Source organism: Erythrolamprus reginae, chromosome 2 (genome assembly GCF_031021105.1).
Source record: "Erythrolamprus reginae isolate rEryReg1 chromosome 2, rEryReg1.hap1, whole genome shotgun sequence".
Taxonomy (NCBI): domain Eukaryota; kingdom Metazoa; phylum Chordata; class Lepidosauria; order Squamata; family Dipsadidae; genus Erythrolamprus; species Erythrolamprus reginae.
In genome coordinates this window covers 141506044-141530991 of record NC_091951.1, presented here as the reverse complement: position 1 = coordinate 141530991, position 24948 = coordinate 141506044, and the positions used below count along the sequence as shown (strand labels likewise).

The following is a 24948-nucleotide window of genomic DNA, read 5'->3' as shown; positions in this document are numbered from 1 at the left end:
ACGCCTCCCCCAAGTTTTCAGCCTTCGAGGCCACAAGCCAGAATCAGAGACGCCAAGGATCGAAGCAAGGTCACAGGACTCTCAAAAGATAACTCTCCACAATACAGGAAGAGCAGGCCTGCTTTTTCAACCTTTCTGAGGAGAACCACACCCAAACCCAGCTGTTGCCTATTAGGGATGGAAATACCTGGCTAATTGTCCCCTTCTTTGTGCTGCCCTTCTCTGCCTCATATCTATGATGGCTTGTGCGTTCTCATCTAATGACTCCAGGCTACTCGCTGGGGAGAGCTCCCCCCCGGGGGTCTCAGGCTGTTCTCCCTCCTCCTCGTCCTGACATTCCTCTTCCTCGTCTGCCTGGTCCTCCTCCTCCTCCTGTTCCTCATCCTCCCCCTCTGAGCATGGAGCCGGCAGAGTTCCAGCCGTTCCCTGAGGAGCCTCAGACTGAATCACAACAACTATAAAGTTCATTTTATTAGTCTTCTCCCAAATGTAGTTATTTTTCTTCTGTCAGAAAAAAGTATCTTAAAAATCTATTCAGCAAAAGATTAGCATATTTATTTGCACTATAAGCCACACCGGGACATTAGCTTTAGAGGAGGAAAACAAGGGGGGGGGATCTGTTTTGCTTTTTGATGAGTCGTGGTTGCTCTGCGTGGGATGCAGGAATTTGTCTTTTGCATGTTATATGTAATACATGTAAAGACTCTTTTTTTGTAAATATGCTGGCAATCAAAGCACACAGAATCTATTAGCAGAGAAATTACTTGGGATTTTAAGTTAAACTATTCAAAATTCTGTTTTGGCAACCTAATTTGTATATATCAATCTGTTTTCTATAATCCCATAATTATAGAAATTAACCCTATCTTACGCCACACACACACACCCAAAAAAAAACCTGTACTGTACAGGGTTGCAATTTACAGTAAATCAATTCTTGCTCTTTTAGTTTACACTTTCATCTGAAACTTCCTTCTGACCCTAATTATTACTACTATGTGGATCAGAGGTTTTCAAACTTGGCAACTTTAAGATTTCAACTCCCAGAATTCTCCAGTCAGCAGAGCAGATTTTTATTAATATTAATTTTCCTTATTGCTTATTTGACCCCTCTGACAATCATTAAGTGTTATATCTCATGATTCTTGACAAATGTATCTTTTTTTTAATGTACACTGAGAGCATATGCACCAAGACAAATTCCTTGTGTATCCAATCACACTTGGTCAATAAAGAATTCTACAAGTTTTAAAGTTGCTAAGTTTGAAGACCTCTGATGTGGATAAACTTGAATGGAATGCTTCTGGGAAGATAATTGAGCCTCTGATGAATTCAGAGGTGTGGGGAAAGAGGGAGAGAGAGAGAATGGGTGTATATATATTGCTACTCCTCCAGTCTCTTCTTGGTAGTAGTTTATCTGATGAAAAGATCAGAAGATCTTAAAACTTTGTATGTTTCTCTGATCACTAGAAAGTTGGTTTAATTTTACAAATTTGCTCTAAAATGACTTTTGGATACTTCCCCCCTAAAACCAATAAAACCTAAGTTTGCTTTTTTGAGGAAATTAAAAAACTCATCATGTTGTTATCTGAGGTTCTGTAGAGGAAAATGGAGAATGTCTTTGCTCTAATGAGCTAATAAATTGGTCACTGCAAGGTGCTCCAGCTGGCTGGGTGAGTGGGTGAGTAGGTAGGCAGAGCTGACTCACTTCTACCCTCCCAGGTGTTAATGAGAATCACAGCAGTACCCTTCCTGCAGCTGCTACAGTCCAAAGGAGATAAATTACAATTCTAAATTGTTTACCCTTTCAAAGGGCACTTAAAGGGGCTTCCCACAAGGGATCAATATGCCCTTTCCCACCAAAAGCATATCACAAATAATATGACCCTATTAACCTGTCGAATTCTAGGGCTCTAAGCACTGGAGAAGATGTTACTGGATAGCATCAAACAGAATTAAAAGAACCTCCAACAAATTTCCCCTAAATTCTTAAGACGTTCAAACTATTTTCTTCTACCAATACTAAAGTGACATCAGTTGAAAGTTCAGGGAAAGTTCTTGTAGATAATTGTGATTTACAAAGTACTTTCATTATTTAACACAATCCACTTTGAGTTGTTTGTTGCCAAAATTCTGCACTTCTAGCATGTTGCACACATATTCTGATACTCAAAGGGAGTGATGGAGTGACTCCCAACTCCATAGCCTACAGTACCGCATATGAAAAAGACCTGTGAGCTGTTATTTTATTTTTACCTCCAGAAGCAGACTAAGTACACTTAATGTTCTTTTATGGCAATACTTTTTAGATTTCCTCCCTGAAAAGGAAAATCTTACCAGAAATTATCATTGCAGCAACCTGAGAAGTTGAAAGAGAAGGGTTTTATTTTTCACACCCCTCACAAAAAGGAAAAATAAACTTAAGGCTTATGTTACAACCTCAGACTTTTGAATTGCACAAATAATCTTTTGAATTGCACCTTTTAAACAAATAATCTTGCCATCGTCAATTACATTCTGGTACCATTGCTTTCACTACTTGAAATGCACTACTTGAAAACTGAATGTAATACAAAATATAATGCCGTAATTACTGATTAGCAATACAGAGCATTAGAACATTCCATGTCAAATCTGGAGCCAGTACATCATACAGTAAATTGCTGATTCATTTCCAAATACTTATTAAAATCTTAGTTTTAACTATATAATAATTTTTTTTTTAAACCACCACTTGCTTTACTAAACCTACCAAATATTTCAGAGTTTGATCTCTTGTTATCTGAAATTAGGTAGGGAGTACTGTAATGATTAATATTTCTAAGACTTTAGCTTTATGTTTTATTTTTCAGAAAGGCTTGCTTGGATCATCTTTATTTTCTTTTTGGAACCCATTCCACTTAAAGTTGTTGTTTGCTTTCTTCATGCTGGAGTTTTAACAATTGGCATAATATGTTGCAGTATTTTAATGTAAACAGTATACTCCATTTCACCCTCCGACCGAGGTCCAAATAGTGCTTAATTAAAGTTTAGATTCATAAATATGTATTTCCCCAAAACATAATTGCTATTTTCAAATGACATATTTTTTGTTGGTTAACCTAATCACGGGTTACTTAATTGTCCAATTTTCTGACTTTGCGCAATCTATTGAACTATGCGCTAACCACATGGATTGTGTTTGCACAATCCTTGAAGCTAAAATTTCATTTAATGTGCAAAAACATCCAATAAGTAAGAAATGATTTTCTTCAAATTAAAAGCCCATACTTTGTTCCTTCCCTAAATGTTTTCTATGCTCTAAATGAGTCAAATAATTTATCTTTAGAGAGAGAGTGGAGAGAGAGAGAAGGAAAGAGGGAGAGAAGTATTAAACCTTAAATAACCTTGTATTGCATAATTTTTCTGGGCCTTTGGATTCTAATGGCTCAGGAAGATGTCCAATATATTTCTTTTGCTTCATTACCATGGAATGATCTCATAGGATAGTAGTAATACAAACTAGAATCAAGGGGCTGGTTTTCTCAATCCTTATTTGCTGTCGTTTTAAATTACAAATGCCTTATGCCTCTGGCTGTGACCGCTGAATTAGTTTTCCTAAACTTGAGCCCAACCACAAACTTGGGAAGTGTTGCAAGCATCTGCTTCAGAAGAAACTTTTAAGTGTTTTCAGCAGTAAAACACCCAAATAGGACATTCTTCATCAGGAGTAGATTAAAATGTCAGCAAACTTGGTATCTCATTCTGAAAAGCAAGTCTTCCTATCCCAGAAGTGCTTTTCAATATATTTCCTAGGAACTAAATTCCTTCAAATATTTTATTTATATTAGATTAGAGAGGTAGGAGGAGAACCACTGAAGAACAGTGCCTCCCACTCCCAACCCCTCCAGCTGGTGCAGAAGGATACCATGGTCGATGGTATCGAAAGCCGCTGAGAGGTCAAGGAGCACCAGGACAGAGGACAAGCCCCTGTCCTGGGCCAGCCAGAGATCATCCATCAACGCGACCAAAGCAGTTTCCGTGCTGTAGCCGGGCCTGAATCCAGACTGTTGAGGACCTAGATAATCGGCTTCTTCCAAGGACCGCTGGAGAACAGTGCCTCCCACTCCCAACCCCTCCAGCCGGTGCAGAAGGATACCATGGTCGATGGTATCGAAAGCCACTGAGAGGTCAAGGAGCACCAGGACAGAGGACAAGCCCCTGTCCTGGGCCAGCCAGAGATCATCCATCAACGCGACCAAAGCAGTTTCCATGCTGTAGCCGGGCCTGAATCCAGACTGTTGAGGACCTAGATAATCGGCTTCTTCCAAGGACCGCTGGAGTTGAAGTGCCACCACCTTCTCATAGTATAGTAAATATATATATATAAATATATATATATAGTAAATATATATTTCTAAGAGGAAAAAATGATATGAGAAAGGTTAAAGACTACATGAGGGAGCTAGTAACAGGATGCAGAAAGCCATTTAGCCTAATGGCTAATGTATAAGCCTGGAAATGGAGGAGACTGTGAATTCTAATCCTGCTTCTGGCATGAAACCAGCTGGCAAACCACTTCCGGAAAAACCTTGCCAAGAAAACTTGCAGGGATTGATTGGTCCAGGTAATTAACCATTCTCTAAAGCAGAGGTCCCCAACCTTTTTTGCACCAGGGACCGGCTTTAAGCTAGACCAGTTTTTCATGGCCCGGTGTGTGTGTGTGTGTGTGGGGGGGCTTTGGTCATATGGGGGTGGGGTTCATTTCCTTCATTTCCTCTTTCTCTCATTCCCTCTTTCTATCCTTTCTATCTCTCACTCTTTCCTTCTCTCCCTCCCTTTCTGTCTCTTTCCTTTCTCTCATTCCCTCTTTCTATCCTTTCTATCTCTCACTCTTTCCTTCTCTCCCTCCCTTTCTCTCTCTTTCCTTTCTCTCATTCACTCTTTGTCTCCTGGGGCTGCCTGTGCCTGCCCTGCACCCCCCACCGCGGAGGGAAAGCATTTGGTATCAGCACCGCCAACCTCCCCTCCACGAGCAGCAAAAGCCTAAGTGGCGGGGTGCGCCCTTTGCATTTCGGCATTGGCGCTCTCCCCTCCACGAGCAGCAAAAGCCTCAGCGATGGAGCCGAAAGGCAAACGACGCGATCCGTCGCTGAGGCTTTTGCTGCTCCTGGAGGGGAGAGCGCCAATGCCGAAATGCAAAGGGCACACCCCGCCACTTAGGCTTTTGCTGCTCCTGGAGGGGGGGGAGGATTTAATCCTCCCCGCCCCCCCCGGCAGCCAAACCTCGCTGAGGCTTTCGGCATCGGCGCCCACCCCTCCAGAAGCAACAAAAGCCTAAGCGGCGGGGCGCGCTGTTTGCCTTTTGGCATCGGCGCCCCCCCTCCACGGGCAGCAAGAGGCTAGGCCGCTTGCCTTTTGGAAGCCCGTGGTCGCCCCCCCCCCACGCACGCTTAGAGGCCTAGAGCCGGCTGCGCCACTAGGCCTGTTAACTTTCCACGGCCACCGGTCGTGGCCCCCAACCCCAGTGCCCCACCCCACGGACGGTTAGAGGAGAGGCCCGGCAGCGAGCTGCACTGCCAGGCCCAGCCCCCCCCTCCCGGACGATTTTCTTACCTTACTCGCTGGCTGCTAAACAACGTTTGGCTGCCGGGGGGCGGGGAGGAGAAAATCTGGGATTTAAGGAGCAGGGAAGAAAGCGGGCCTGCAATTGGCCCCTTTGTTTCCTGCCTTTCCTTAAGGAACTGTTGCTGCCCTATGTTTGTAGAGCAGCAACACTTCTCATTTCAAATTCCAGCGCCAGTCCGCGGCGCCGCGGACTGGCTGAAAAACCCCAACGGCCCGGTCCTGGTCCGCGGACCGGCGGTTGGGGACCTCTGCTCTAAAGCACCTAAGAGCAGGCCAAGAAGCCTGTGTTCCATGGAAGAGATTGGGCAACCAATTATTCAGAACAGTGTAAGGTCTCCTTATTTGGACAGGAATGTCTATTCAATGTCTATGTTTGTGTCACTAGGAGTCAAAACTGATTTTAAGGCACAAAAAAATCCAGATGTTTATGTATACATCTTGTTTTGATATAAGCATGACTCATATATTATTTGTTTTTTTATTTGCTTTCTATTATTTATTATTATGATTATTTATTAGATTTGTATGCTGCCCCTCTTTGAAGACTCGGAGACTTCTACTGAAAATACATATATCTAATAGGCATATTTTATTACCATCATACAAATATAATATGAAGTATAAAGGAACATTCTCACTGACACATTGCAGGCTAAAATAGATGGACACATCCCATCCTCCATTTCCCAATCTACAATCTACAGTACTTTGGAGAGTTGGATGACAGTTTGAAGCAGTGTGGAAGTATATCCAGTGAGGCATATCTAGCTGTAGTGGTGATGAGCCAGTTTGGTGTACTGGTTAATATACCAGGCTTGAAACCAAAAGACTGTGATTTTTAGTCCTGCGTTAGACAGAAACCCATCTGGGTAACCCTGGGCCAATTTTTCACAACCCTAGGAGAAGGCAAGGACAAACCACTTTCAAAATCTTGTCAAGAAAACTACAGGGGCTTCTCTAGTTAGTTACCGGGAATCACTTGAAGGTGAACACTTGTGTGCCTGTGTGAGTACACAAAGAGAGACATACACAGAGAGAGAGAGAGAGGGAGGGAGGGAGGGAGGGAGGGGGAGAGAGAGAGAGAGAGAGAGAGAGAGAGAAGTAAGGAAACTTCTCTGGGAAGCAGCAATCTATTTCCATTGTGTTGGGTGAAGCTCTATAATATTTGAATGGCTCAAACATATTCAGGAGGGGAAAAAAGGTGCTTAAAAACACAAAATCAGTTTGCTATTGGGGTTTTTTCTGCAATAGTTAGACTAAATTGCAGCTGCTCCTTCTTAGTTCCAAACACCTTAATAGCCAGGATACCACGGGTACAATGCTGCAGAATTTAGCTTGTAATACAAAAGTAACTAGATAACACAGCCCTTTTCAAATGGAAGTCTACACAAACTTTATTTTGAAAGCTTGTGCTCAAAAATGGTAGCAGAAAAACAAGATGTATTCTTAATAAGATAAAACAGAATCAGTGTGATTATTGCTCACACATTTAATCATTTCTCCTTCATATTCATTATTAATGGAGAACACTTTGCACCCAAGGTGGAGTAGGCCGATTGTTCCCCTTCCACCTTGTAAGTAATACTCCAAAGAGTATCTCAGCTGAGCTATCTAGGCAGCCATAGGAACTGTCCTTAGCTGGAAGAATTCTCCAAATTATGTATGAGTGATGAGAGGAAAGATAAGAAGTCGAAAGACAACATTGCTTCAGAGTGTGACTAAATAAATCATTAAATAAATACAGTAGGCAACAAGTAATCTGTCTGTTGGTTTCTTATCTTTCTTTTCCCAACTCCCATTTTCTCTCTTCCTCTCCAGCAACAACATTGAGCATTTATAAGTTTCCTTTCCCAGAACAATCACAGTCTGCTCCAATCTAGAGGACTGGAAAGTGGAAAACTTATGAAACAATAAATAGACTTAAGGTGTCACATACTTTCTACTTGCACTGCTGCACAAGACCTAATAAAAATACCATCTCTGCAGGTTGAACTATATTCATTCTCTAAGGACAAATGTCTTTGGCAGCTAAAAGAACTGTATATGGTCCATATTTTGTTGTTTTATTATTGCAGAGGTTTGGTGAGCAAGTCAAAATTATTATTTTTAAAATATTGGGTGATTATGATTTTACAGAATAACTGGAATTGTCCAGATGCTGCAGATAACTTGAAAATAAATTGTTCCCAATATCTATCAAACCCAAGTTCAGTTATTACAAATAAATGGAATATCAAGGGCAAAGTAAGCCATGCATTTTGTCTTGACATTACAAACATTTAGGCTAGACATATTCTCTCAGCCCAAATCATCTCACAGAGTTGTTGTGGGGAAAATAGAAAGAGGAAGGGATATTATGTATATATGCTGCCTTGAGTAACTTACTTGTAAGGTAAGAAAGACAGGATTTAAAAAATCAAATAAATAAAATGGTAAAGAAATTCATATGCCAGCCTGTGGAAGTGATGCAGTAAAACTAGACTTATGTTAAAGGGTAGAAAGAGAATTCAAAGAAAGAGAATGGCACAGGGAGAATTGTACTCATGTGAATCCAGTCCAAGAGCTTCCCTGTGCCATCAAATTTTTAAAAGAAAATAACAAAAATAATGCAGTTTATTAAACATTCATATCAAACTAAGCTTCAGAAATGTTGGGGCCTACTAGAGACTTTCACATTCTTAAAATGAAAAAAGTTTCACAGCGGTAAAAGTTTACTAATTGGCCATCTGCTGCCTTCAAAATTTGTACTTCTCTCAGCTTAATGATAGGGTTGGCCTGGAAGCACTTAAACAAGAAAAAAAATCTAAAGTTAAACTAGTAGAGTGGAACTTTCTATTCTGCTATCTTTTCTGAGGGCCCCCAAACATGCAATGTCTTTTCAATTAATTTAAGAGTGGAGAAAATAATCTGTGAGGTTATTATTTGTATTTTTGAGGTGTCATATTTTTGAGTTTTGCAATCATTGCAAGTATTATCAAAAATGTATCAAAATCTAAATTAAGTCAGTAAAGATAACATAAGCTCAAGGGATGAACTTTTAATTCTTTACCGTAAATGTAGAGTGAGACATACAAAGCGAGAGCCCTATTCTCTTCTGACTCAGTTTATCTCTTTTTGATCTTGAACAATATCTTTCTGAAGTATCAATTCAATTCATGTCAGTTTATTACAATCATAGACCAGAGACTGGAACAAATAAAAACACTCAACAAATGTACAATGAAAAATTCTACTATAAAATAATAAATAAATAAAGTATCCGACAAAAACTTAATAAGGAGGAATCTCATTTAGTTCACCCAGCTGTGCTTTCAACATAGTGAAGCCCATTTTTTCATTGCCATATTATTTTTCTCATTTGATGTCATACTTAAGAATATCAAAGAGATTGTCCTGTCCTTATCTGCAGTCTATGGGGTCACTATCATGCCCTGGTGGCCTCCACCTCTTCAGTTGATCACGTAGTGTGGTCTTCATTTCATCCCTGGACCATAAGTGAAAATGGCTTAAAGAGAATAAAGGTAGCCTTTTCGCCTGTGGTGAAATCTACTTACCTTCCCTACTGGTTCGGAAGCACGCAATTTGAACATGCACTCTCACTTCACATGGACCAACATCATACATGCTTTTTCACCTTCTGCATAGGCGCAGAGGGTTAAAAAATAAAATGGCAGCTTTTGGATGGGTGGGCGGAGTCTTGTGCTGCCACCGCTATTGATTCTCCAAACCACCGACAGCCACCACTACTGGTACACCCAACCGGACTGAATCAGTAGTATTGCACCTCTGCTGTTCATCCTTGAAGCAACACTTTTACATCACAGCTTCAAGATATATAATTTGTGATACTTTCCCACTTATTATCTGGGGCACAATGTCAGTTTACCTATAGTCATTGTGATCAGAGATACATTTTGGATGAACATTATTATTATTATTATTATTATTATTATTATTATTATTATTAACATCACACAGTCCTAGGTGCTTGGGAAGCATCCAACTGGTGATGAAATATGAAATCCAGCATAGTGATCTCGTTTGCTGTGTTGTATTGACATAATAATAATAATAATAATAATAATAATAATAATAATAATAATAATATTTACTAGACTTGTATGTGACCCCCACACACACACACACTCAAGCATACAGCACACACCAAGACACTTTTGAAATCAACTTCTTTGTAGGCTTCCTACAAAATAGAAGTGAAGAGAACCCACTACTCCTGTTTTGTTTGGGGGAGGAAGGGGGTGCATTTATGCAATTCCCCATATTAACATTGCTTGAACATATATTAGCCTTATTTTATTTTGCTTTAAGTTTCCAGAAATAATGGAGAACATTGAACTGAAATGTTAACGCATATCTTCCAGCTTCCTTATAAGTGTCAGATTGAATAATACTACCCTTTAAAAAACTTGACAGGACTGTCTAGCAGCTAGTCAATTTGAGAAACTGCAGAAAAGATTCCCTATATGTTAGTTTATTTCATTTCACTTCACTTATTTAACTTGAACGATTTTTAAGTAGGATGTAGGGCTGTCAAATCTGCCTAGAGAAACACAGGCAAAGCTCTGAAGTCAACCCTGCTCTACTGATAGTACAGCACCCTGGTGCTGAATGCCTTCTTCCCTGGCTGATAGGGTGCTGAAAGGGAAGGGCTGTCAATCTCGAAAAAGACAAGCCTTAACTGGAATTGAATGACATCTCACAGATCAAGACAATGTTATTTGACAGGACAGGGATTAGCAACAGGGGCAACTGATTTTGCATCAGCCTGGTTTTGTGGCCATTGCAAAGAGGAGTAGATGGCACTTTAAGGTTTTTGTTGTTGCTGTTAGTTGTGAAATCATGTTCAACCGATCAAGACACCATGGACAATGTTCTTCCAGGCCTTCCTGTCCTCTACCATCCTTTGGAGTACATTTAAGCTCACACCTACTGCTTCAGTGACTCCATCCAGCCACCTCATTCTCTGTCGTCCCCTTCTCCTTTTGCCCTCAATCCTTCCTAGCACCATAGTTCAAAGGCCTCAATTCTTTGGCACTCAGCCTTTCTTATGGTCCAGTGGCTATGAAAGTTGGACCATAAGAAAGACTTTAAGGTAGTAATAGAGAAAGGCCCTATGCCCTTTTTTAATTACTAAAAGGTGATATAAAAAATCTGGATGCTAAACTTCCGACTAACTTTTCTCAAATTCTGGGGTTCATATGCAACAGGGAGCATAGCACATTATCACCTAAATTTCTTCCTGGCTGTCAATTTATTTGTTCCAAGTGGAAGAAAAATGGATATAGACTATATGTTCTGCTGGCGTGTTTCAACCGCCCGTAATTACAGGGTAATTAGTCCAGGAAGACACACACCACATGATAAAAGGAAAACCCAAAAATTTTTATAAACAGAAAAACAGAAACAGCTCCTTTTTTAAATGTCAAAGGGATTTTCTGGTACACACAAGGCACAGGTTAAATGCAATCCAATTGCTCATCCAATAACTGGGAAATTGAGTCCAATTCTAAAGTCCAGAGAGTCCCCACGCAATCTTGAACAGCACAAAAACCACGATCTTGTCAAAACAATGAATCAGATAAACTGCCATGAGGCTAAAACACCAAGCTGCACTTTTATCTGTAGCACTTATTACAGCACCTAACCACAGGTGGCCTCATTTTCTCTTGTAATAATCCTTCAGTTGTTGTCTCCTATGCATCACTCTACTCATGCGTGGATGTGTCATTAATTCTTGTTCAGAACCCAGGGATGATACAGATGACTGATCTCCTCCTGGGCTGTCTGCCAAACTCCCCTCTTCCCTGTCACTCACGCTTCCTTGGTCAGAGGAGGCTTCGTCGGCAGATTCCATCGGGAGCAAAACAGGCCTGCAGCATGTGGATGTTCCCCCCCCCCCCCATCCACCTGCACATTCCTTAGGGCAGGAGCTGGGCCAGAGCTAAGCACAACAAATATATATATATCTGTGTATGTGTATATTCCCTTCACATAACATATAATTAAGCTATGGAATTCACTGAACTACAAATGAAATAATTATCACCACCCTGAAAGTTTTAGAAGAAGAATAGGCTTGTCTTTGGAGTAAAGCTACCTGCAGTGACTTATTAGTTTTATGTCCTGGCTTTCATCTAGTAGCTCAAAGCATTGTATATATTGTATAATGTATACAATGCATTATTCCTCCTGGGAGATAGATGACTAAGAGACAATGGCTGATTCAACTGAGTTACCATAAACCTGGATCTCATCAATCTTCCTCCCACAACTAATATTGGTGATTGGTGATCAATATATAAGAAAGGAATTGTTACTGTGTCCTGCTTAGAAACCTGGATTAAAAGCACCTTTACTTCCATTCCTTGCAGCTGTTACTGTCACCAAAATATAGGGAAAGAATGGCAGGGAGGGGAGAAACTTTCAGGAAGGTCAGAATATTCCTATGATTCAAGAAATCAAAAAGGATGGTGACGAATTCCAGACACACAATTAGCATTCTGAATTGGTTGTGCTGCAATGGAGGAGACAGATAAACCTTGTCAGGACAGGGTTAGTTAGTTAGTTAGGATCCAGCAGATTCAAGGGCAGCAAATGAGCTCTTCCAACTGGAAACAACCCATTAGAGACAGCCAGTAGCAACAGGCTGCCTTTCCACACTGTGCATCAAAACTATCTTAGCAAAAAAAATTCCCATTCTTCCTTTTCCTCTCTCATGAACAAGGGATGTCCAGAAAACATACAGCTCTTGTGGGGGCAACACAACAATTCCTATGTATCTAGATTTAAAATCTATTTCCTAGCTCTGAAAATTGAAAGAATGGAATAATTTGGTTCAAATTATGATTATTCTCTCCTTCTTTTCAATACAAATCAGAGGGGGAAGTTTATATTTTTCAATAATAGGTTTTAATAATTGAAACAATTATTCTCTAGGAAGGTTTGTCCCTTTATAAGCATTGCAACTCAAATATTGAATATTCTCGTGTGTGTGAGAGACAGAGAGAGAGTGAGAGACAGAGAGGCAGAGACAGAGAGAGAGACAGAGAGAGAAAGGGACAAAGGAAGAAGGGAGGGAAGCACATTTATTAGTTTGACACATATTTTAGTGTTAGCTTCTTGACAGAATTGTACTGGCAGTAACGGCACTTAATTTTTAATAATTCCCTTAAGATAGCATTATTCCTGATTTTCAGAAAATGCAACATTGGTTTTAGTAGAACTTACTTTCAGCTGCATAGTAAATAAGTTGCAAAGTTTTAGACATTTACAGGGAATTTCCCAATGTGACCTTATATATATATAAAGCCTATGCAGTAAAACTGTCTTCTTCATTCTACATTCACAGAGGTTTGATACTGACAGATGGTGGAGAAGTAAACTACCACAGGGTTTTTTTTAATAAGCAGCAGCTGAAGTGTTTTTGTTTCCTCTTTCTAGCACTTATGTAGATTTTAAGATTAGATTTAGATTAGATTAGATTTATTGGATTTATATGCCGCCCCTCTCCGCAAACTCGGGGCGGCTCACAGCAAGGTAAAAACAATACATAATAAGGTGAAGCACACCACAAGTTTAAACAGTCCTTATTCGTGCTTCATATTTGCCGGTAAATGGGATGATTCGGGAGTCTCTAATGGTGCCCTCTGAGCTCAGTTGGTTGCTTTCAGGTGTTTCCTTACCCAACCAGGTAACACTGATTGGATTGAATAATTCCTATTTGCTTTGATCCTGACCAGTTCTGCAACAGTTCTGCCCATTCTCTCTTGCTGATTGCCTCCCTTTGCCCTTTGGAAAGACCAAGGATCCCCCCCCCAAGACCAATAGTGGTGGTTTCCTTTGTTTTTTCATTAACCCGATTCAAATCACCAGTGTCACAAGCAGCCTCTGCAAGGCACTCTAGATTCTCCCCACAACAGAACCTCTCCCCAAAATACTACAGTGCCTAACGGAAATAGCTCCTGGACTCCCAATCTCCTCCACTTGAAAGAAAGAAAAAGAAAGGAAGGAGGGAGGGAAGAAAGGAAGAAAAGAAGAAAGGAAGGAAGAAATGGAGAGAGTTAAAGAAGGAAAGAAAGATAAAGAAAGAAAGAAAGGAGAGAAGGAAGGAAGAAAAGAAGGAAGGAAGGATGGAAGGAGAGAGAGAAAGAAGGAAAGAAACAAAAAGGAAGGAAGGAAGAATGAGAGACAAAGAAAAAGAAAGGAAGAAAGAGAGAGAAAAAGAAGGAAAGGAAGAAAAAGAAAGGAAGGAGGGAAGGAAGAGAGAGAGAGAAAGAAAGAAGAAAAGAAAGAAAGAAAAAAGGAAAGAAAAAGATAGGAAGGAAGGAAGAAAAGAAGAAAGGAAAGAAGGAAAAAGGAAGGGAGGAAAAAGGAAGGGAGGGAGAGAGAGAAGTAAAGAAAGCAAAAGAAGGAAAGAAAAAAGGAAGGAAGAAGAGAGAGAAAGAAAAAAGAAAGAGAAGGAAAGAAAGAAAAGGGAGGGAAGGAAGAAAAAGAAAGGGAGAAAGGAGTGAGGGAGAGAAAGAGAGGGAAAGAAAGAAGGAAAGAAACAAAAAGGAAGGAAGAATGAGAGAGCGGAAGGAAGGAAAGAAGAAAGAGAAAGGAAGGAAGGAAGGAAGGAAGGAAGGAAGGATTTGAGGCACTGGACCGCTCTTGCCGACGAGTTTTTGTTCTGCTGCGGTCTCCAATTCAAACTCGAGGATCTATCGAAGTAAAACTTTGCCCATTTTACCAGGTCGCTCAGCACCCGGGAAAGTGGAGGCAGTCTATTCGCGTGGTTTGGGGGATTTTTTTTTGGGGGGGGGGGGGTGAAGCATCTGTAAATGTATCTCACTCCTGTCTTCCCCCCGTTAAATTACACCAGTCTCCCCCCCCCCCTTACTAATTTTAATCAGCTTTGTGCGCCCTCTAACCCGGCTTACATCTTGGGGAACTTTTGCCCCCTTCACTTGCGTTCGGAGAAGGACTTCAACGCTCAGCTTTCCCGTAGGCAGCTCCTCAAGGAGGGGCAACAGAAGCCGGTGGGAGAATCCGATGGGGCAGCGAAAAGGCCAAACGCCTCCCAATCGCCTCCTCCCCCCCCCCCCCCCCCGTTTATGGCAGGCAGAGTTCTGCCCCGAGGGCTGGGGAGTCCCTCTGGTCACATGCCAAGCCCCCTTTCAGCTTCTAGTGACACGGCAGCCGCAAAATAGGATCAAGAAGGCCCACGCGGGACTCTAGAAAGTTTACAGCTCCCTGGTTCAGATCGGAGACCTGGCAGTTGGATACTCAAATGGACCGGTTGTGCAGGAAAGAGAAAGGAAGGAAGGAAGGAAGGAAGGAAGGAAGGAAGGAAGGAAGGGGAGAGAGAGAGAAAGAAGGAAGGAAAGAAAGAAAGAAAATGATGGATAGAAAGAAAAAGGAATGAAGGTAGAAAGAACGAGAGAGAGAGAGAAGGAAAGAAAGAAAATGGAGGGAAGGATGAAGACAGGAATGAAGGATGGAAGGAAAGAAAAAGAAAGAGAAAAGAAAAAGAAAAAGTAAAAGGAAGGAAGCGAGCCAGAGAGAGAGAGAGAGAGAGAGAGAGAGAAGGAAAGAAAGAAAAAAAAGCAAAGAAAGAAAAATGGGAGGGAGGGAGGGAGGGAGGGAGGAAGGAAGGAGGGAAGGAAGGAGCCCAAACCTTGAATCTTGGAAGGGTTTAGAATCCTAACCGCAAAACCTAATTGTGAATCAAAGAAAGAAATGGCAAGAGCCTCGGTGGCGCAGTAGATAGAGTACAGTGCCGCAAGCTACTTCTGCTGAATGCTGGCCGCCAGCAGTTCGTCACATGGAATCTCAGTAGGCTCAAAGTTGACTCAGCCTTCCATCCTCTCAAAGTCGGTTGTTGGGGGCAATATGCTGACTCTCTGTAAACCGCTTAGAGAGGACTGTAAAGCACTGTAAAAATGGTATATAAGTCTAAATGCTATTGCTAAATGCTATTGCTCAAGCAGGAAACCCGGCCTATTCAACTCCAGGCAAAAGATTGTCCAGTCTCTTTTTTTGAAGTTCCAGAATGTTTCCGCCCTGTGTGAGAAAGAAAGGCCGTCTTAAGCAGGATGATTTCTTGATTCCTTTGCCATAAAGCAAAAGGGTGGCTTTTCTGTTCCAGCAGTAGCACTTAGACTTATATACATACATACCGCTTCACAGTGTTTTTACAGCCTTCTCTAAGTGGTTTACAGAATCAACATATTTCCCCCAACAATCTGGGTCCCTCATTTTACCTACCTTGGAAGGATGGAAGGCTGAGTCAACCTGCTATTCTTGGATGAAGAGCCTTGGTGGCATCGTGCTATTGCTAGAAGTGCGTGCAAACACACACAGAGAGAGACGCAAACACACACACACACACACACACACTAAATCGAGAGAGATCTCGCTGAAACGGGGTCCGCAGCCCTTCCATACAAACTCACTCAGGAGTCCTTTCGCCCAAGCCTGCCAACGGGCCTAACCCCCCAAACTTTACCCTTAGACTATCCACTCTTGACCTCTCCCGATTCCTAAGAGGTCAGTTAGGGGTGTGCATAAGTGCACCAGCGTGCCTTCCGTCCCTTGTCCTAATGTTTCTCTTTTACTAGCATCGTTTATATAAATATTATTATATCTAATGTTTCTTCTTATTTTTTTTTCTTATTACTAGTATCATGTATATGAATATTATAACTTTACATACCTCCAATAGGTACTAGACAAAATAAACAAACACATAAATAAATTTCTTTACAACCCACGAACTGGGGTTTAATCGGGCGAAACCAGCGACCGACCAGCGAATGGATTTGGAAGTTCGAAACCTGCCGGGCCAGCGAAAGGAAAGGGACGCCCAATAAAATAAAGTAGAATAAACTCACCGACGCACTCGTTGGCCTCGCGGGCGGTGGCCCTCTGCCAAGGCCGGTCGTAGTGGAAGGGCTTGCAGCGGTCGCACTCGGGCCCGGCGGCGTTGTGCTTGCAGTCGCAGACCAGGTGGTCGTCGCGGTCGCGGACGCAGCGGGAGGCGTGCCCGTTGCACTTGCAGCGCCCGCCCACCTGCAGGTCAGACACGGCGTAGTAGTAGGAGTCGCGGGCCAGCTCGGAGTCGTCCTCGTTCTCGTCGCCGAAGGTGTGGAGCCGGCTGAAGACCACCTTGATGTCGGTGGCCGTCACCCAGTCCTGCAGGACGGGCGAGTTGTCGAAGTCGTGGGCCGAGGGCCGCCCGTCCAGGGTGCTGAAGGCGATGAGTCCCCCGCTCAGCGGCCGCATGTCGGTGTGCGAGTCGGTGCAGATGGCCTCCTGCTCGTTCTGCTTGGTGATGGCGGCACGGCTGGGCTTGTTGTACATCTTGCGGCACTGCGTGGAGTAGAATTGGAAGGGCACCCAGCTCTTGCCGCCGTCCATGGACTTGGCGATGGCCATCGACTCCGGCCGCGGCGAGCAGAACTGCAGGCTGACGTAGGTCACTTCGAACTTCTTGCCCAGCGCCAGCGCCAGCGTCACGTTCAGCGGGTGCTGCACGAAGCTCTCCGACTGCCAGCACGTCAGGTTGTGCGGGTTGTTGAGGTCGGTCAGGTAGGAGGCCGGGTGGGCCCGCTTGGGGTCGGCCGCGTCGCACAGGTGGCAGCTACGGCTCCGCTCCTCGCCCTTCTCGGCCAGGGCGCAGTAGCGCGACGGCGGCCGGCCGCAGGTGCTCGACACCTTAACCTCCTTCCCGAAGGCGGCGTTGACGAAGTCCGGGATGCAGCGCCGGGGCTGCCCATTTTCGTCGTAGCAGGGGTCCGGCTGGGGCGCCGTCTGCACGGCGAACATGTTCAAGCCGTAGCCGCCGCGCACCCCTTCGGCCAGGCAGGCCACCGCCGCCAGGGCCACCAGGGCTTCCCAGCCGCCCGGGGACATCCTGCCTGCCTGCCTGCCGGGTGGGCGCTGAGGGAAGGGAGCCTGTGGAGAGAAAGGAGAGAGGAGGTGTGTGAGAGAGAAAGAGAGTGAGAGTGAGTAAGAGTGAGAGAGAGAGTGTGTGTGTGAGTGAAAGAGAGAGGGGGAGGGAGGAAGAGAGACAGAGGGAGGGAGGAAGAGAGAGAGGGGGGGACACACACAGAGAGAGAGAAAGGGTGAGAGAGAGAATGAGAGTGCGTGTGTGAGAGTGAGAGAGGAGGGAGAGAGAGGGAGAGAGGGGGGAAAGAGAGAGGGAGAGAGAGAGGGGAGGAAAGAGAGAGGTAGAGGGAGAGAGACACAGAGAGAGAGAGAAAGTGTGAGAGAGTGAGAGAAAATGAGAGTGTGTGCGAGAGTGAGAGTAAGAGAGAGCGAGCCTGAGAGAGAATGAGAGAGTGAGGGAGAATGAGAGAGTGTGAGTGTGAGAGAGAGTGAGAGAGAAAAAGAATGAGAGAGAGAGCAGGTCAACTCCCCTAGCGCATGGATCCCCCACTCCCTCCACCCCAAGCCTTGGCGCTGGGACTCTGACCTGCCAGGAAAACACGCGTGTTTTGGGGGGCGCATAACTCACCGCTGCCCCAGCGCAAGTGGCACACTCCTGGGCCCGTCCGGGAGAGAAAAGAGGGGGTAATTATTGTTTTGCACCTCAGAGGAAGAGCTGCCCAAGCGAGTCGGGGAGCCGCTTTGAGTGGCAGACGCCACAGATGGCCTCGGTTAGAAAGGCCGCTTTGGGGGAACGTAGTGGGTCCCACCAGTCACGCGGGGCTTTCTCTCTCTGCTCAGTTTCCTTCACACCAACCCCTCCCGGATCTCCTCACCCCCACCCCCGCGCCAAGTCAGCGCCAGCCAGCCTCGCGTCCCAGTTGGAACCCGAACCAAATTGTGCCGTTCGCTAAATCGAGTTTGGATGGATGGATGGGTTCGCACAAACTACCCTCGATCTATATCGGGGGTTTGGGGTACGGAGGTGGGGGGACCCGGCCCGGGAATTCAGGCAATGGCTTGGGATCTTTTCACACTTCAGAGCCGCTGGTGCCCTCTGGGATAATGTGATACAGACACACAGAGAGAAGGAGACATAAAGCGGAGGGGACCTTTGAAGGACTCCAAAGGGCACCCAAGCAGCAGCAAGTTTTGCCCGCTGGAATTTTATAGTCCACGGATCAACTTGCACCTCCTTATTTTTGTAGAGAATTGCTCTCTAAGGAGAAAGAGAAAAGCAGGACAATCATGTCGACCTCCACCCACATCCTCCTGACTTTCGGGAAAATATGAACCCGCTCCATCCCAGCGCGGAAATCTGAATCTGTAAATCGCTTAGAGAGGGCTGTAAAAGCACTATGAAGCGGCGTATAAGTCTAATTGCTGTTGCTATCTCCCTAGGATGCCAGGTAAAAAGCGCACCTATTCCCTCAACTTTTCCTTCGCACAATCGGTTTCGATAGGGCAAACTTAAATTTCCACGGGCGAAATTGTAGTTACCGAAAATCCCCGTCAGAGGAAAATAAGGAGCGAATGGAGCGAACCTATGGAAGGTTTTCATTACTGTTGGTTCGAAAATACCAATTCTGGAGGACTTCAAGGGCCTTGGCTTTTAGCTTGTCCCTTAGCTTGGGCTTGGGCTTAGACCAAGTCAATGCTTATGAGAGGGTCGCGGAATTGGTCCCTTTTCTTTTACCTTCTCTTTCCCGGAAGAGCTTGTTTTTGAAATCGAGCCCCCTGTTTCTATGAGGATCGACTGATCCCCAAGATCACTGCAACGTAGGAAGCTGCGCGGCCGAAGCTGATATACACCCAACCACAAATTCTCCAGTCGCGCTTCATTCAGCCAGGCGGAAGGGGAGAGGGTGGGACAACGCAGAGCTTCGGTGAGTCGCAACTAATCAGGGGCGGTTGGGTAGCATTAAGTGAAGCAAGATCCCATTAAGCGAGGATCAGCCGCCTGGCGGGTTTGCCTATCTCGCTAAGTCAAAATTTGGGTAACCCAGGACTTAACATACTACTTGTGAACCAGGGCCTTAAAACATGTTAGACCAATTGTGGTTAACATCTTAACATCGCGCGTTAGGGGGGGGGGGGAACTTTTCCCCGTGAGTAATTGGAACATTTTCTTAGCGGAGCGCTTGCACTGCGCGAGAGAAAGCCCTTTCTATTTCTCCCCCAAAAGGCTTTTCCCCGGTGTTTCCCTCCTCCAAGGAACGGCCTTAAGGTCACAGCCTGAGAATGCAGGAAGCCTTCCGCTGGGATTTCGGTGCAAGCAGGTCAAATAATGGAAAGGTTTCCATTATTTCCATTGACGCTGGCGAAGCGGCAATGACCGTACCTTCCACCCAGATCTTATCACCAAGGTTGGCTCAGCCTTCCATCGTGGGTAAAATGAGGACCCAGATTGTTGGGGGCAATACGCTGACTCCATAAACCGCTTAGGGGGGGCTGTAAAAGCGCCGGGAAGCGGTATATAAATCTAAGTGCTACTGCTATTGCTATCAGCGATGGTAGAAAAGCAAGGAGTCGCTCCCAGTCTCCGGAGAGGGGCGTCATACAAATCTAATAAATAAATAAATAAAGGGGGGGAGCTTAATCTAAGCCACCGACACACACACACACACACACACACACACCAATCCCCCCTCCCAATCAGTTCAGCCAGACTACAGCAACCTTATTAAGCCAAGCAAGCGCCGGTCCAAAGCCCATTTGGGGAGTAGATTTGGTTTTCCAAGGAATGTGGCTGCGAGGGCGGGTTCGAAAGACCCTTCCTGAGCGCCCGACGTGGAGGGGGAGAAATTCGCGAGCCTGTTGGCGGCCGCCCCGCGGGGAGCCGTGGCCAGCGGGACCGTTTGGTGGTCCTCTGGTTGCTTCTTTGGACCTCAGCCGGGGAGAAAAAAAGCCCGTGCGGCTTAAGAGAGAGATGCTGCCGGGAGAACTTGGGAGGCGGCGAGAGAAGTTTTGGCAAGGAAGCGCAGGTCCCGCCTCGGTCGGTCGGTCAGCCAGACCTCTCGCTCTCTTCGGGTAGCGGGTCACCCGACCTTTCCAGCCCGGAGCCCTCCCATAACTGCCCCCCGAGGAGTCACTCACCACCCGTCCCGCTCTCTTCCCCTGCGGGACAGCTCCCTCCCAGGGCGGCCTGCCTGCCTGCCTCTCGGGCTCCTTCCCGAGCTACCTTGGCTGCAGCGGGGTCGCTCGCTTCCTCGGCGGCGGGGCGGGCAGGCGATCTGGGAGGCTCTTCAGGGGTCTCGGTCGGTGCCCATCGTGCCGTCCCAGCGAGAGGCCGGGCTCCGCGGATGCCGGGAGCGTGTGAGGCGGCGGCAAAGTCGAGCCGGAGTTGAGGTCATCCCGGAGGAGTGACACGACACCCCGTGGGCTCACGCGGGGGAAGAGGACACGGCATCCACTGGCGGGACGGCGGCTCTCGCGACGGACGGGGTGGGGCGGGGAGCGGAGCGTGGGGTGCGGGAGGGAGGGAGGGAGCGAGAAGGGGCGGCCCCCGACGTTCGGGCGTTTGCGAAAGGGGAGGAGGGGGAGGAGCCCTGGGGGAAGGGGAGGCGGAGCCGGAGTGGCCCAACGGGGCGGGGTCAAGGTTTGGCCTTGGAGACTTCCTCATCGACAACTAGACGGGATAGAGAAGATCCCCTTGCAAAAAAGCCAGGTGGGGGGAAAATAGAAGAGTGGCCGATGCCCCTTCATAGCAATAGCATTTAGATTTATACCGCTTCACAGCCCTCTCTAAGCAGTTTACAGAGAGTCAGCCTATTCCCCCCCAACAATCTGTATCCTCTTTTACCCACCTCGGAAGGATGGAATGCTGAGTCAACTTTGAGCCTGGTGAGATTCGATCCGCCGAAGTGCTGGAAGCTGGTGGTCAGCAGAGATAGCCTGCAGTACTGCACTCTAACCGCAGCGCCACGGAGGCTCTTCATCCTAGCACACCAGGTTGACTCAGCCTTCCATCCTTCCGAGGTGGGTAAAATGAGGGACCCATATTGTTGGGGGCGATATGCTTATTCTGTAAACCGATTAGAGAAGGCTGTAAAAGCACTGTGAAGTGGTATATAAGTCTAAATGCTAATGCTAGAGCAGAAAGGCCAGGCTTTTGCTTTATGGCAAAGGAATCTCCCATCCCTGCATCCTACTTAAGCCGGCCTTTCTTTCTGACTCCAAATTCTGGAGCCTCAAAAAAAGAGACTGGACAATCTTTTGCCTTGGAGTGGTATATAGGCCGGGTATATAAAGTGGTATATAGGCCGGGTCTCCTGTTTGAGCAATATCATTTAAACTTATATATCCCTTCGCAGTGCTTTACAGCCCTCTCTAAGCGGTTTACAAAGAGTAAGCATATTGCCCTCAACAATCTGGGTCCTCATTTCACCCATCTTGGAAGAACAGAAGGCTGAGTCAACCTTGAGCCTACTGAGATGCGATCTGCCAAACTGCTGGCAGCGGCTGATCAGCAGAAATAGCTTGCAGAACTGCACTCCTACTACTGCACCACCGATGCTGTTGGACTAAAAGGCCTCCAGGGTCCCTTCCAACTGTTGTGTTCTGCGGCTCAAGTGGAGAAATTGGCTGGCAAGGGGCTACTAGGGGCGGCGGAGGAGCGAGGAGTTTCGTTGGAGCTGGGTAGCTGCCGACCTGTTTGCTCCCGCCAGAGCATCTGGGACTTGGGGGAGCCTCTTGTGGAAGATCGTCGACCCTCGCAGGGCTAAGCACACGAGGGGGGGGGAATCAACGCCCATCCCTCGCGCGCAAAACAGACCCATTCCTCTCATCGCCGTTCGCGTACACACATCTAAAGTCTCGACCGTTTTCGTCTCGAATCAGGGCTGCCAAATTACCAACCCGGCGCGAAATGTTTAGTGAAAAACTCGGCGAAACGAAACAAGGCAGTCAGCAGCCCTGCGGCTTTATCTCCCAAGTACTGTATATTAAAGTTTTGCTGCTTAACAGAGACCCTGAACTTGGGATTCAAGGTTGTCCGTGCAAGCTAAGTGGAAATCGGATGACTTTTTCTCCAGTTTGGGGATCTTTCGTCTCTCTTTCGATGGTTAAAAGCAGCTTTTCCCAGCCTTGAAAATTTGCTGACATGTGTTGACATTTGAAAACGGGACTGCTTTTGTAATAATCCCGCTGGTGTGCATTTAATTATATGGAAACAATGCAATACGGCTCTTCTTGCCTTGGCTCACCTGGGTTCACAGTTTCATAGAGTCCCTATTCTTGTTAGCCTGACACCCGCCCCTCACAACTGAATTTTAACACCAGAGAGATCTGGGTTCTTTTTTGGAGAGAGAGAGAAAGAGGGAGGTAGGGAGACAGATATGTAGTGTGTATTTGTGATGTCGGGATGCAAAAGATACAAAAGAGCTGAGCTTTAATTTGGGGGAGGGAGGGAAGTGGGTTTGGCGGCTGGTCCCCATAGCCAATGAATTCAGGATCCATCACTTTTGGTCAAGAAAAAAAGCTTGCATTTCTATTCTACATGAAGTGACATCATGAGAAAAAAAAATATTGAAATGCATTGAGGCACTTTTGAAATATTGCCACTTCATATTGATTGATTTATCTATTTAGCCATTTATTTATTTATTTATCTATTATTTATTTGTTTGTTTGTTTGCTTGCTTGCTTGCTTGTTTGTTTTATTAAATGAATGTTGGGTTGACCATAAATGGGAGAGGCTAACTTGAAACTTAATCCCTGACACCTACAGGAATTCTAGAATGGTAAGTATAAAACACCAACTGGATGCTATTCCCTGGAGGCTTATGGAACAATTGTTTCCACAAGTTTGCAAACCAGTTCAAGCTCTACACAAAGTTTGACTCAGGCCATGGGAGGAACATTTAGACTTAATAATGCACTCTCCACTTGCATTCAAGTCCTTTTTCAGACATAGATTATTATTATTTAAATCAAATTGGATAGAAATGAACAGATCTAAACAGCCCAACGAACTAAAGTTGATATAAGAGTGGGAAACTTATTCTGTGGACATAGACTTTGCCTTTTAAAAGGCATGAGTACATTGCCTTTTAAGATAGGGTGGGCGCCTCTGTCTTAAAGGGCAGTGCCCTCCTCTCAAAGCCAACACTTCTTCAGGGGTCTCATTATCTGGCCAATAGTCTTCTGCAGTAGGAAATTACTCTGCTTGATCAATGGGGAACAAATGATAGAGGTTAAGAACTATAGACTCAGATTAGCACACAGTCCTAAAAAAAAGAGAGAGTAAGATTTGGTTTTCATGTAGGTGTCACTGTCAACCAAATCAACATTTAGCACTAGGTAACACCTGATAGTTGAGGAAGCCTTACATTTAAAGCAAATTTATGGTAAGAGATTAGGATTCCACTGTACTAATTTTAATAGATAAAACTAGATTCTAACTAGTCTAGGAACAGGTACAAACATTTCTAGAATGAGGAAACCACTGATTCAGGATGGCTTTAAAAAATTACCAGCCCCAGCTTTGGAAATGTAGAACCTTTTCAACCAACACAACACTGTGTGCACATAAATCATGAAAAGAGAGTGGAGTGAGTTCAACAGTAAGTTAGAACTGCTCGAGAAGTATGCCCAGTGATTTCTCTTCACCCCCTGTATACAATATGTGCAAATCTCAAAAGGGTGCATCTGTATACTATAAACAAAGTATGGCAGTTCACTGCAGTTGTTGAAATTGATTACTTGAGGATAAGTCTACCAATAACTCTTTCTCATTAAACACCAGGTGTAAAGGTAAACGTCTCTCCTCTCGATGATTTGTGTTATGAGTGGCTGAGCAGAACAATTTGGAGCTGTGGGTTTTCTGACAAGTGGGAAAGCTCCTGTAAAACTAATGGAACTACCCCATGATATACTGGAGAAATCTGAGTTGTGTGAAGTTTCTTGAAGCAAGAACATCTAGTAAGCTCGGGTCTATTATTTTGCTGATGACCTTCAAGTCTCGGAGTTGCACCCAATTTATTTGACACTCCAATTTGGACACTCTAAATCAGGGCTCTCCAACCTTAGCAACTTTAAAACTTGCAGACTTCAGCTCCCAAAATTCCTCAGCCAGCTTTGGGAGTTGAAGCCCACAAGTCTTAAAAGTTGCTAAGGTTGGAGATCCCTGCTCTAAATCATCTTTAAAGCGCACACACACACATACACACACACACACACACACACACACACACAAAACGCCTAAATAAGTCCCCACTTTTTTCCCCTTCAGCTTGAGATGTTTCCCCAGCACCAGCTATGAATTAATTCATGAACTGCAGAAACAAAGCATTGGAGGAAGATTCAGGGGAAAAAAGAAAAATGGAATGGAATCATTTCCATGGGAAACTTGCAGCACAATCCTAAACTGCAGTTTTACTTTCTTTAGAGGAAATAAACTGTTCTCGGAGTTGG

The 24948-nt window shown here is 44.9% G+C and overlaps 1 protein-coding gene across 1 annotated transcript in view; it reads right to left on the bottom strand.

The window, feature by feature from the left end:
* Positions 1 to 17520, bottom strand: part of NTN1 (netrin 1) — a 137046-nt gene extending 119526 nt beyond the window's left edge. The window contains exon 1 of the mRNA XM_070735923.1: positions 16500 to 17520. Within this exon, the coding sequence (XP_070592024.1) occupies positions 16500 to 17520 (1021 nt within the window). The remainder of the gene's footprint in view (positions 1 to 16499) is intronic.
* Positions 17521 to 24948: the final 7428 nt, after the last annotated feature.